The sequence below is a fragment of the Anomaloglossus baeobatrachus genome, chromosome 1 (genome assembly GCF_048569485.1).
Source record: "Anomaloglossus baeobatrachus isolate aAnoBae1 chromosome 1, aAnoBae1.hap1, whole genome shotgun sequence".
In the NCBI taxonomy this organism is placed as follows: Eukaryota; Metazoa; Chordata; class Amphibia; order Anura; family Aromobatidae; genus Anomaloglossus; species Anomaloglossus baeobatrachus.
Genome location: NC_134353.1, coordinates 76,429,712 through 76,444,567, shown reverse-complemented (window position 1 = coordinate 76,444,567; position 14,856 = coordinate 76,429,712). Strand labels below are relative to the sequence as shown.

The window sequence follows — 14,856 nt, the reverse complement described above, 5'->3', positions numbered from 1 at the left end:
TGTTTTCAACAATTTGTGTTTGTTACTTATGGCAATAGTGTTCTACACATGTGGGAAAAGAAAATGGCGGAGTCTAATGTGATATTCACAGCAACTGAGAGCAGAGGAGTGATAAAATTCTTGTTTCTGCAAGGAAAGTCCGCAAAGGATATTCATGGTGATATGTTGCAGACATTGGGGGATTAATGCTTTTCATATTCCACAGTTAAGAATTGGGTTGCCAAATTTAAAACTGGCCACTTCAGCACCAATGATGAGGAACGTCCTGGACGACAGAGAGTGGTTGTTGTTCCGGAGATCGTCGATGCTGTGAACAACCTCAAACTGGAGAATCCACAAATTTTAAGCTAAAGCAATAGCAGACATCATGGGGATTTCCCGTGAACGTGTTTGTCTCATTATCCATGAACATTTGGACATGAGGAAGCTATCTCCAAAGTGGGTCCCGAAATGTTTGACAACAGATCAGAGACGCATGCAAGTTTCTGGACTGATAAGAATTTCCTGGATCGATTGGTCACTCTGGATGATATCTGGATTTATTTGTATGATCTTGAAAACAAGGAGCAGTCAAAAGAGTGGAGGCACAGTGGTTCTCCTCGTCCAAAGAAGTTCAGGGGGCAAAAATCAGCCACTAAGGTGATGGCGTCTGTGTTTTGGGATAAGGAGGGCATGCTGCTAGTGGACGACCTTCAAAAGGGTTCCACCATCAATACAAGGTATTACATTGAACTTTTGGACCAATTGAAGGCAACCCTGAAGGCCAAAAGGAGCAGCAAGCTGTCCAAAGGAATCTTGTTCCTGCAAGACAACACCTCCGCTCACACTGCACAAACGACCACGGCAAAACTGGCAGAGCTGGGCTTACAGCTGGTTGACCACCCACCTTATTCACCAGATCTAGCTCCCTCTGACTATGATCTGTTTCCAAACCTCAAGAAACACCTTAAGGATACCAAATTTCACACCACTTGGCTCCTTTGGATGCCTGGTTTGAGGCACAACCAAAATCCTTCTTTTTGCTAGACTTAAGGGTACTGTACACACTGCGACCTCGCTAGCGATCTGATTAGCGATGTGAAATTCTAGATCGCAAGTGCGATCTTTTGAGGGCGCACATAGGTTATTTTACGCATGTGCGATCTCGGAAGATTGCACTTGCGATGTAGAATTTCACATCGCTATTGAGATCGCTAGCGAGGTCGCAGCGTGTAAAGTACCCTTTACTGTACTTGGAATACCGGTGTAAGAAGTGTGTTGTCATCAGTGGAGAGTGTGTGGAATAATTGTAAAGTTTTTTTTTATTCTATCTCGTTTCTTTCTGGGCAAAGCCAAAGACTTATCAGCAGCCCCTTGTATATTCCTGTATAGCAATGTAGCATCGCTGAAAATACTCCTACTAAATCGACTTGTACAAAGATTTGATGAAAAAGAAAAGAAACAAAGCCGTGTCTGACAGCAGGAAGGAGGTGGTTACACGAGTTCATCCGAGCTGCATCTTACTTCTGCCTAGAGAAGACTGAAAGTGGAGTCATCTCATCATGGTTACTTGGATTTATGCTGCTTTTTACCTTTTTCTCCGTAGTGAGTATTTTATCTTTTGATCATGATCACTGTATGTTGGATTGTCCGTCTGACGAGGCAGGATTCACATGATCTTTATGGTTATATTGGTTTTCTTCATGTTTATACTTTATACTATGTTTAAGGGGATTTATGAATTAAATTTATACTGGGCCTATTGTCAGCGAGAGTGAAATTCAACATCCTTTTGATATATGAAAACACTTCATGCAATGTTTTTCCAACTTAAATCACTGATATTGCATGTGCCCCAATTTTGCGAGGGTCTAACGGCTGTGAGGCCGATACAGCCACTGATACCTTATTTTAGTAATCATTAATACGCTGTCATTGGTATAATATCAGGGGTAAAATGTCTGCTGTTCCTAAAAACAAACATGAATGGGGCTGTTCTTACACAGTGCCGTATTCCACATCCTTTTAGAGACATTGTCGACATTGTGACTCACCAACATAAAGTCCACATCACTGTCTTTTAAAGTGTGGGAGGAAATCCTCGCAAATACGGGGAGAACAGACAAACTCCTTACAGATGTTTTCATTAATTCTACTAGAAACCAGAACCCCAACAATGCAAACAATGAAAGTCACTGTGCTAACCTTAATAGATTACGTAGATCTAGAAGCTAGATTACTTGTTTTGATGGTTTCCCAGTTACAACTTAAAAAATAAAAGCAAATTGCAAAATTTCGGGTTTCTCTACGACCTCTTCACTTTACCTTTATTCCTGGCACAATTCATATTCATACCTGTGGTTTAAAAAGCTCTATGATTTTTTTTTTTCCTTGCATAGATATTCAAATAATTTTTACATATTTTTTAGAGATACACAGGCTTAATTTTTATTGTATTTTCACCTTCTCTTTTTTTATTGGTGGGACAACAAAGCAAATACGTGTCTACCATATTTGATTTTTTTTTTTTAAGGACCACGCAGGACAACTAAAATATATTTTAAAATTTGTTCCCCTTTCTGTAACAGAATCTATCTGATAAGGTGGGGTTTTTTTTCCAACAGGAGTGGAGCTGGTGGAGATTTGGATTGGCAATGACTTTTATTTCCTTTTTTTTATCTTGCTTTTATTTTTATTTATTTATATATTTTCAATTTGTCTCACAGTTTTATTTTTTAATGTAATTCTTTATTATTTATTTCACATATTGTGTTTCCCCTAAAGTCATAAAAGACCTTCAGGGGTCATTTCAACATTTAAATTATTTATTTATTTATTTATTTTTTAATCTGATTATCCCTTTAACTGACGCTGGTATATTATCCCCAGTTACAGTGGAAATGCTGCCTGGCTGAATAGCAGAGATGACTGGTTCTCATAGGACCCAGAAGCTCCTGCTCCCTTCTTAAACCCAGCAACCTAATGACCTTGGGTCATGAGGAGGAAGCGCTGTTAAAGCTGTCTTATGACTGTATTTATAGCGCTTGTTTAGCACTGTGTATACAGCGATTGAGAAGGCAATGACTGTAATAAACTGTCTGTGTCTTCTCTATGGGGAATCCAGCTGTATCCTATAGCTGGCTCCCCACTCCCTTAGGTGCACAATCACATACAGAAGCTCAACTATGCAATGTCACTGCAGAGCATAATGCAGACCACCCCAACAGTTAAAGTTTATGGGCAGTGCGGTGGCTTACTTATTTAAAGAGGTGGTCCATTACTCAACATTAATGGTCACATCAACGTAAAGTTCATAGAGAAGACTTTTCTCAAATACCTTGAGTAGTGAACTCTGCCTGTGAGCGGCGCTATTGCCGTCCGCTCATCCCCATGAAGTGACCCCTGGGCTCCATGACCTCTGAGATCCGGTGATGTCTTGTCAACTTCAGTTGACCTGACATCACTGCGGCGGCCCAAGTCTCTCTGAGTGACTGGTCTGTGGGCAGAGTTTCACCACTCAGCACAGCCCAGCATCGCTTTCGCTTGTGGCGCTCTACAGCGAACGAGAACGCGTGAGATAATGGGCTGTGACGAGCGGTGAAACTCCGCTTACAGCCCAGTCGCTCACTGAGACTGGGGCCGGGCTTGGTGATGTTGGGTCAACTGGAAGTTGATGTGACATCACCGGATCCCAGAGATCACTGAGCCCAAGGGTCACAAGATGGGAATGAGCGGGCTTCAATAGTGCCGCTCACAGGCAGAATTTACTACACAAGGCATTTGAGAAAAGCCTTCTCTATGAACATTACATCGATGTAGCCATTAATGCACCCCTTTAATCAAACATCGTATTAGGCTTAATTTTTATCCAGCCTTATTTTTTAAAATCATTCTACTGCCCCTGATTATATCATACGTCTTATTTTACATGATTACTTTCAGGCTTTATTTTTTGTACCTTTTTTTATGATCATTTTAATCCATATAAACATAGTAAGGAAACTTAGAAGGTCCGTACTTACTCCAGCACTTAAAGTGTTGCATATTGTCTACCTGCTTTGCCTTCTGACCGCCATTGAGGATAATATGTACTAAAAAGCAATAAATGACTGGAAGTGCCAGATTGGAAAGAGGAAAGATTATCTAGTGCAGCCAGAGAAACGATTTATAGTAGAGAATTCTGTTTTAGTAGAGAATCCCGTATGTGTCATTATTCCCATATTTCAGTTCTGGCATAGGAATCTCCAAACGCACGTATGAACAGAGACCAATGGAGCACCCCCTACATTTTTGACAACTTCATGCAAAAATTGGAAAACGTAAATTTCAAAATAAGTTTATCAAAATTTAGATAATATAGTTAATGTATAATTTTCTAATTTATCTCTGTTACGTGAAAAAGTGCCCACTAAATGCTAAATCAATCCTTACAGTTCAATAGTTTGTAATTACATTTACAATATCATGCACCAACTTTAATGCCACCACGATTACATTATAATTATAATATTTCTAGGGAAACCTTGGTAATTTAGCATGTTTTATTTTTGCATATTTATTTGTCAATTTTTTCCAATTTGTTTCTATATAAATTCATGAGAACCTACATATGTCTGTGTGTATAATGTGAGGGACTTTGGCGTGTGGAGGAAACTGGAGAACCTGGAGGAAATTCACACAACCATGGGCAGAACCTGCAAACTCCTTTACGATGGTGTCTTTGGTGGGGTTTAAACCAAGGACCCCAATGTTGTAAAGCTACAGTGCTAGCCACTGAGCCACCCAGATGCCCTAATATGCCAGTTTTACGCAAATCAACATTCATTGTCAAAGTATAGATCACGATGTCTGGAAGAATGGCTGCAGGTCTCTTGACCCAAGCTCAACATTACCATAGTCATTGTACCATCATACAAAGTCCATGCTACCAGAATTGATTAATATGTGGTGCGACATACAGTTAGGTCCAGAAATATTTGGACAGTGACACAATTTTCGCGAGTTGGGCTCTGCATGCCACCACATTGGATTTGAAATGAAACCTCTACAACAGAATTCAAGTGCAGATTGTAACGTTTAATTTGAAGGTTTGAACAAAAATATCTGATAGAAATTGTAGGAATTGTACACATTTCTTTACAAACACTCCACATTTTAGGAGGTCAAAAGTAATTGGACAAATAAACCAAACCCAAACAAAATATTTTTATTTTCAATATTTTGTTGCAAATCCTTTGGAGGCAATCACTGCCTTATGTCTGGAACCCATGGACATCACCAAACGCTGGGTTTCCTCCTTGTTAATGCTTTGCCAGGCCTTTACAGCCGCAGCCTTCAGGTCTTGCTTGTTTGTGGGTCTTTCCGTCTTAAGTCTGGATTTGAGCAAGTGAAATGCATGCTCAATTGGGTTAAGATCTGGTGATTGACTTGGCCATTGCAGAATGTTCCACTTTTTTGCACTCATGAACTCCTGGGTAGCTTTGGCTGTATGCTTGGGGTCATTGTCCATCTGTACTATGAAGCGCCGTCCGATCAACTTTGCGGCATTTGGCTGAATCTGGGCTGAAAATATATCCTGGTACACTTCAGAATTCATCCGGCTACTCTTGTCTGCTGTTATGTCATCAATAAACACAAGTGACCCAGTGCCATTGAAAGCCATGCATGCCCATGCCATCACGTTGCCTCCACCATGTTTTACAGAGGATGTGGTGTGCCTTGGATCATGTGCCGTTCCCTTTCTTCTCCAAACTTTTTTCTTCCCATCATTCTGGTACAGATTGATCTTTGTCTCATCTGTCCATAGAATACTTTTCCAGAACTGAGCTGGCTTCATCAGGTGTTTTTCAGCAAATTTAACTCTGGCCTGTCTATTTTTGGAATTGATGAATGGTTTGCATCTAGATGTGAACCCTTTGTATTTACTTTCATGGAGTCTTCTCTTTACTGTTGACTTAGAGACAGATACACCTACTTCACTGAGAGTGTTCTGGACTTCAGTTGATGTTGTGAACGGGTTCTTCTTCACCAAAGAAAGTATGCGGCGATCATCCACCACTGTTGTCATCCGTGGACGCCCAGGCCTTTTTGAGTTCCCAAGCTCACCAGTCAATTCCTTTTTTCTCAGAATGTACCTGACTGTTGATTTTGCTACTCCAAGCATGTCTGCTATCTCTCTGATGGATTTTTTCTTTTTTTTTCAGCCTGTTCTGCTTCACCTCAATTGAGAGTTCCTTAGACCGCATGTTGTCTGGTCACAGCAACAGCTTCCAAATGCAAAATCACACACTTGTAATCAACCCCAGACCTTTTAACTACTTCATTGATTACAGGTTAACGAGGGAGACGCCTTCAGAGTTAATTGCAGCCCTTAGAGTCCCTTGTCCAATTACTTTTGGTCCCTTGAAAAAGAGGAGGCTATGCATTACAGAGCTATGATTCCTAAACCCTTTCTCCGATTTGGATGTGAAAACTCTCATATTGCAGCTGGGAGTGTGCACTTTCAGCCCATATTATATATACAATTGTATTTCTGAACATGTTTTTGTAAACAGCTAAAATAATAAAACTTGTGTCACTGTCCAAATATTTCTGGCCCTGACTGTAGCTTTACACTGAAAAATCAGCTGATTGACATGGGTATGAAGATTGGGACCTCGGATGATAAGCTGATTGCCATGAGAGCCACATTAGCTGAAGGTGTTATCCCTGGTTTGGTGAGACTTCTGCGATCCAGACCCTATGTGACGGCTTAACTCAGGTACATATAGGACACACAATTATATGACCTCTCTATGGAGATAGCTAAATTAGTGGCTCATGTGTGGCCACCTCTTATACATTGGATAGCCTTACCACACAATCCTAATTTCCTAAAGGCTGGAGATCCATACTGATGTCAAGAGCAAAGCTATAAAATGCTTAGCCCATAGCTTGCTTTAGAAAGATTGGGTCAGAACTACAACTTCCACTATAGTCTGGTCAATGGTCAGTAATACTGGGAATTTGGATTGGAAGAATACCCCTAGAAATTGAGTGTGGGTGTTAGAAGCCATGGGACACATCTAACAGAATGAGTTGCCATTGGACTACGAAAGTATGTAATTTATTCTTTATCACCTTCTCATTATACAGATATGGCCGTAGCGGAAACAATTACCCAAGAACCACGCACCCTAACGCTGCCTAAAATGGACACTGCCAGAATAAGCTGCCACTGGACCGATGAAGGGGCTCGGCAGGTCCGTGTTGAATGGAGAAAGCAAATCTCAAGCACAGGAGAAGACAACGGGACCGTATTATGTTCTGTACTGAAAACCGAGCAACACCGCAATTCATCAGTGAGAAATAATAATATTACATGTAGTGTGACCAATAATACCGCACTGCTGACCATAGAGGGAGTCACAGAGGACGATGGAGGCCGGTATATCTGTAAAGTTACAGGGGAAATACCGAAACTGTATAAAGCAGAAGGAAATGGGACACAATTATATGTCCAGGATAGTAATAATGGTGGTAAGTAGACACAATCTTGTGGACCAAACCCCTTTGATAAGTTTTTTTAGTATATACAGTATAGCGGTCATAAAGGTGGTTGCCCAGTTCGGGAACCTTTCTTCGTGCTACAACAGACAGACCACTAAGCAGAGAGGATCCTTTATTATACAGCCATGACATTATTTGATTGAGTGCCATGGATTTTTGCATTTGCCGCTCAGTGGTGTCTGCAAAACGTTTATTTCTTTAAAACGTTTTTCTTGAATATCCATAGAAAATAGACAAACAGCCAGCCCACCACTTCCACAATCCGGAGTGTGTCACGATGTCTATATGAAAGATCCCGGGTCCGGGATGGATTTGCTTTTGTCTATTTGAAGTTTCCTCGCATGTGGTGTTTACGGCGTGTCCCTAGGATATGCAATAAATATGTAATATATTTAGTGGCTCCCAAACAATCAACTATGATTTCTGGTCTGATTTAAATACCACTTTTACCATCTAAAAAACAATAAAAAAAAACCAAACAAAAATATTACAGAACTATAAAAAGGACATACGATATATATTCAAGTAGAAGATGAGTTTTTCAGCCCATTTTTTTATGCTGAAAACACCCCCCTCGGCTTATACTCGAGTGAGGTTCCCACAAAAAATTATTCTCACCTGTCTTCCGTTCCTGCGGTGTCCTCTTACCTGCTTCTTGCAGACCACAGGCACATAGACCCCTCCATGATCGCATTTGACGAATGGGACTGCCACTGTCGTCATTGCTATACTGCTGTGAATACTTTACTCGAGTATATACGGTAATTACCATTGGTTCAACAGTAATGATAAAATGAATGCGTTATTTATCCCAAAACGGCCAGAATCGTTGTTCATTTTTATCTGGCTTTCACAGAAAGTAGTAAAAAAAAACCCCGATCCATAAGTGGTACATACTCCAAAATTTGATATATATCTTACTTGTCCAATGATAGAAAATAAAAATAAAAATTTTAGAGGTCTTGAAATTCAGCCATGCTAAAACATCATAAAAAAGTGTTTTAATTGTGCAAAAAATAGTAAAACACAAAAATTATTTTTCAAATCTGTGTCACCATAACACCGTAAATGCTAAATGGTTAAAAATGTGAAAATAAAAATGTCAGAATTGTAGTTATATTTATCTTTCTCTGCAAAGCGTTAAAGTGATTGTATCAGAAAATAACCTTTTGTTAAAATCCATATATATTTTTTGTTTTAGTTTGATTTTAATTTTCATATCAATATCTGTTAAATTACATTTTATGAATGGTAGATTTTATATTATATACTGTGCTATAGAGGTGTTATCTATCATTATAATCCTGACTGTACAGATAATGAGACTACTGAAAAATCTCTTATTATAATCCTGACTATGAAGATAAGACTAGTGAAAAATCTCTCATTATAATCCCGACTGTGACGATAATGAGACTGTTGAAAAATCTCTCATTATAATCCCCAATGTGAAGATAATGAGGCTGATGAAAAGTCTCTCATTATAATCTTGACTGCGAAGATAATGAGACTGTGGAAAAATCTCTCATTATAATCCTGACTGCGAAGATGAGACTGCTATAAAATCTCTCTTTCTAATCCTGACTGTGACGATAATGAGACTGCTGAAAAATCTCTCATTAAAATCCCGACTGTAAAGATAATGAGACTGCTGAAAAATCTCTCATTAAAATCCCGACTGTAAAGATAATGAGACTGCTGACAAATCTCTCATTGTAATCCTGACTGTAAAGATAATGAGATTGCTGAAAAATCTCTCATTCTTGAAAAATCTCTTTATAATCCTGACTGTGAAGATAATGAGACTGCTGAAAAATCTCTCATTCTAATCATGACTGTGACGATAATCAGATTGCTGAAAAATCTCTTAAGGGGTCTTTACATGCTGCGACATCGCTAACATTATATTGTCGGGGTCACGGTGTTTGTGACGCACATCAGGCGCTGTTAGCGACATCGCAGCGTGTGACATGTACGAGCGACCTTCAGCGATCCCAAAAGTGGTAAAAATCGTTGGTTTTGGAGAGGTCGTTCTAAAACCAAATATCGTTGTTTGGGCACTAGCGATGTTGTTCCTCATTCCTGCGGCATCACACATCACTATGTGTGACACCGCAGGAACGAAGAACATCTCCTTACCTGCGTCCACCGGCAATGCGGAAGGAAGGAGGTGGGAGGCATGTTACGTCCTCATCTCCGCCCCTCCGCTTCTATTGGCCGGCCGCTTAGTGACGCCGCAGTGACGTCGCTATGACGCCGAACGCACCTTCCCCTTGAAGGAGGGATTGTTCGGCGGTCACAGCGTCGTCGCTGACCAGGTGTGTGCTGTAACGCTGCCGTAGCGATAATGTTTGCTACGGCAGCAATCACCACATGTCGCACGTACGACAGGGGCGGCTGCTTTTGCGCACGAAATCGCTAGCCATCGCTGGCGATGTCGCAGCATGTAGAGCACCCTTAATTCTAATCATAAGACTGCTGAAAAATTTCTCATTATAAGCATGTCTGTGAAGATAATGAGACTGATGAATACTTTTCAGTACAGAACAAGGAAGTGTGGAATGTGAGAAAAATGAGATTTTTGTTACATAGGGATATCGGAAATTGAAAAAGAAAAAAACAATCATTATCACTAAGTAACTTTAAAAACACGTAAATGCATAACATAAAAATCTGGCCTAAGCATAAAGTAATTTTATTGATGACACATTTTTTAACCTGTTCCTATCATCTGTATGCATGTATCGCACAAGTCGTGAGAGGGTGTATGGTGCGTAGTCAGAGGGCTTTTCCAGCATACTGTATGATGGCTGTTCTGGAGATAAATTGAATTAACATTTTCCCCATTGAAAAAAAAATAATTATATGACATTTTTGTTATCTTTATCAGAACACAACATAAAGAATAAAGTTAGCAACACCAGAATTGCATTTTATTGGTAGCCACATTTTTTTTCTTCATACAATCCATATTAAATCTGAAAAAACAATTGCGTTTCATTCCATTTCCCTGTGCTTGGGATTGTTTTCCCATTTTCCAGTACATTGTTTGATAAAATGAATGGAGTTATTCAAAATGACAACTTGTCCTGCAAAAAAAATATAAGAAAAATAAAAAGTTATTGCTGTTGGAAAAAATGGAGGAAAAAACGAAAACGCAGAAATAAGAAAATTGGCTGCGGAGGGAAGGAATTATTAAAATTCAAATCAAAATCTTATCCCACACATCATGGCATTGACAGTTACAAGAAAAACAAATACTGATTTTACTGAATTGATGGAAAAATTAATTTATGGCTGCTGAAATGCAAAGGGGAAAAAAGTAATAAAATTTCTGCATTATTAAAGGGAATCTGTCACCAGGTTTTTGCTCCTCATCTGAGAGAACCCTGATGAAGGGACAGAGACCTTGATTCCAGTGATGTCACTTTCTGGGCTGCTTGCTGCAGTTTTTATAAAATCACTTTTTTATCTGAGGCACATCTACCAGTTCTCTGAATGCTGAGCTCTGTATTACCCGCCCACACCCCTGATTGCCAGCTTTCTGTGTACACTGTGCATAGGCAGAAAGCCGAGATTGCCAGCTTTCTGTGTACACTGTGCATAGCCAGAAAGCTGCCAATCAGTGGTTGGGGTGGGGTTATACAGAGTTTATGAATATGCTGGACTAACCTAGCAGCAGGTTTACTAGTCCTTTAATGACAATAATGATTTCATAAAAGCTACAGCAACCAGCCCAGTAAGTGATACATCGCTGGAATTAGGGTCTCAGTCTCTATATTGTAATGTTCTTAGATTAGGTGGAAAAAAGTTGATAACAGATTCTCTTTAAGGGCTCGTTCACATGAGTGTATACATTGAACCAGATTTATCTGATTTTTTTTTTTTATCAGATAGCACTCAGCAGTGCTGATCTATAATTTTTTTTCTTAGCGCAAATCAGATGCCATTCACCCATTCAAGTCTATGGGTGTGTGGAAAATATCAGACTGCACTTGATTGACATCCAAGTGCAGCCCGACACAATGGGAAAATGGAGAAATTTTGTTTCCCTCTTCTCCTCAGAGTGTGCTCGGAGTTTCTAATCGGAGAGAATCAGATCACGCTGTGCTGATGCTCGGATCAAACTCTGTCCCTTACATAATCGATCGAATTTTCTCAAATGAGAGAATCTACCATCATGTGACCCTGGCATTCATCTCAGATCAGGTTCTTAAGAGGTAAAGGAATTTTCTAGGCAAAAAAGTAATCCTTAAAGGGAACCTGTCACCTAGAATATACGTTCTGACCTATCAACAGACGCATGTGTGCCCTAATTACACCTCCCTACCCATCCTTGTGTTGTAAAATTGTGTAATATGAAAGTAATAAAAAAAGTTTTATTACTTTCATATTTCCTATGTAAATTAGAGAGCCGCAGGCCACATGGGCGGCGCCTTGCCCTATGGACGTCTGCATACTTTCCGTGGTATCACGCCCCTGTGGGCGTGATACCATGGAGTCACATGAGCGACGTCCCCGTTGCTCATTCTATCCTGCGCGCGTATATACTTACCATTGCGGCAGGCTTCTCCTCCGGGTTCTCCTTGTCAGTTTCAGATGCGCACTGCGCAAGCGCAGTGCGCATCTGAAGCCGGCGAGTGAACACCCGGAAAAGAAGCCTGCCGCAATGCGCACAGGATAGAATGAGCGACTGGGACGTCGCTCATGTGACTCCATGGTATCGCGCCCACAGGGGCAGGATATCACGGAAAGTATGCAGATTTCCATAGGGCAATGCGCCTCCCATGTGGCCAGCGGCTCTCTAATTTACAGTACATAGGAAATATGAAAGTAATAAAACATTTTTTATTACTTTCATATTACACAATTTTACAACACAAGGATGGGTAGGGAGGTGTAATTAGGGCACACATGCGTCTGCTGATAGGTCAGAACGCATATTCTAGGTGACAGGTTGACTTTTAAGAGGTTGTCCACTGCTTTAACATTGATGACCTATCCGTAGGATAGGTCATCAATGTCTGATTGGCCGGGTTCCAACACTCGCACCCACAATGATCAGCTGTTCTTTGTGTCAATGGCGGCAGCAGGTAGATGGAAATACTCAGTTGCGGAGCTGCCTTGTCAACTTATAGCAGCCGGGTACTGCACATCCACCTCCTATTCAAATCAGTAAAGACTGACCGCGGCCGCTATCAGAAGAGGGGCAGCTCCAGAACTGAGCATTTCTGGCCACTTGCAGCACCAGGAACAGCTGATCGCTGGGAGTGCCGGGTGTCGGACCCTGGCCGATCAGACATTGATGACTTATCCTAAGGATAGGCCATCAATGTTAAAGTAGTGGACAACCTCTTTAAATATTGAAAATATTGAATTACATATAAGCTACTACTATAGTTCTATTAGGATAGATGCTATTGTCTTGTTATAACTGCTGCATCCAAGGTTCCAGGGCAGCTTTTGTTTTGTTGGTTCATGACCAGCGCAGTAAGAGAAGGGGACTGGCTTATCTAATGAACTATGAAGTCAGACACCCCCCTTCACGTACTGTGCCATCATCATGTCCCATCACAAGAAATGCTGACCTCTGCTGAGCACAAACCAAGATGCCAGGACTCTAAAAAGAAAACTACAAGAGAAATACACTTGACCGACTAGAACTGTGTTAGCAAATTATATAATTTAGTATTTAAAAATTTAAAAATAAGTTATTTTACTTATATACAGTGTGTCCACCCATATCATGTCCACTGCCATTAACTTGAGAACGGCAGCAGCTATAGGCATAGAAGTGGTGTCTAGGTATAGTAAAGTAGCCATCCGCTATACAAGGAAACCACCTATAGCGCCACCTGGTGGAAAACAACGGAGTAAGTATTTTTATCTCGAAAACGGAACGAGAAAGAGAAAAAAAGTGAGTTAAAAAATTGTAGGGCATCATCACTTCAATACGAATCGACACCTTGCATACAGAAATGCTATGATATGAAACCCATGACCCCCAAAACATTGAATGCTGGTCACGCATATGGCGCTCATTTAACTTTGATGTTCAAAGTGGCCTCCATCAGCTGCAATGCACATCTGGACTCTGGACAGCATACTGTATCTTGCTGCACGTTGTGCAATATGGTACGTGACACGTTTGCACAAGCAACTGTAATACGTCATCGTAGGTCCTGCAATGTTGGTGGAGGGATTGCATACACCTGCTGTTTGATGTGGCCTCACAGAAAGAAATCCAGTGGGGTCAGGTGAGCTTGGAGGCCACTCCACACAACCACCATACCCAATGACTTGTAGGAAGGTCTCCATGAGGTATTGCTTCACGTCCGCAGCCTTGTGAGTTTTACACGTTCTAATCATAGCATTTCTGTATGCAAGGTGTTGATTCGTATTGAATTGATGATGCCCTACAACTTTGCAATTCACTTTTTTCTCTATCTCGTTCCATTTTCGAGATAAAAATGCTAACTCCGTTGTTTTCCACCAGGTGGCGCTGTAGGTGGTTTCATTGCGTAGCGCATGGCTATTTTAATATACCTGGACACCACTTCTATGCCTATAGCTGCTGCCGTTCTCATGTTAATGGCGGTGGACAGGATATGGGTGGACACACTGTATAAGGCTATGTGCGCAATATGACATTTTTGCACTTCTCAAAAACGCTGCGTTTTTGGCCGCAAAAAATGCACAAAAACGCACTCACGGCAAAAACACAGCGGTAAAAACGCATGCGTTTTTACTGTGTTTTTACTGCGTTTTGATGCGTTTTTGGCTGTGTTTTGCTCCATTTTTTCAATGCATTGCATAAATGAAAAACGCAGTAAAACGCAGGAAAGAATTGACATGTCCATTTTTTGTTTTTAGCTCAAAAACGCAGCTAAAAAAAACTGTGTGCGGACAGCAAAAATGAAAAGTCCTAGACTTTGCTGGGGAAGCAAAGTCATGCAGTTTTGAGGCCAAAATGCACAAAAGCGCACCTGAAAAACGCACAAAAACGCCTCAAAAAATGCTCAGTGCGCACATAGCCTTACCATTTAAAGAGTTTTTTTTAAAGTATGTGGCACTTGGATCTTTACCCTCATAAAATAGTTTGCAGCACATAAATCATAAATATAAACCAAAAAAGCGTGAAAAAAATTGCAGGACCTCAAAACTATCATGTATATACTGTTCTTTGCACCCTCTATAGATAAGTTTCTGTATAGGATAAATAAGGAGGCATAGGCCACACTAGATCTAAAGTCCTTTCTTTCTCTCTCTCAACCAGGGATTCTCTAAATAGAAAGCGCGTCACCCTGTAAATTGATATGTAAATAGCCT

General features: G+C 40.5%; 1 protein-coding gene across 1 annotated transcript in view; it reads left to right on the top strand.

Moving 5' to 3' along the window:
* Positions 1–1,464: 1,464 nt before the first annotated feature.
* Positions 1,465–14,856, top strand: part of LOC142286390 (cytotoxic T-lymphocyte protein 4-like) — a 46,744-nt gene continuing 33,352 nt past the window's right edge. The window contains exons 1-2 of the mRNA XM_075333361.1: positions 1,465–1,584; positions 7,114–7,497. Coding sequence (XP_075189476.1) covers positions 1,542–1,584; positions 7,114–7,497 — 427 coding nt within the window. The 5' untranslated portion in view covers positions 1,465–1,541. The remainder of the gene's footprint in view (positions 1,585–7,113; positions 7,498–14,856) is intronic.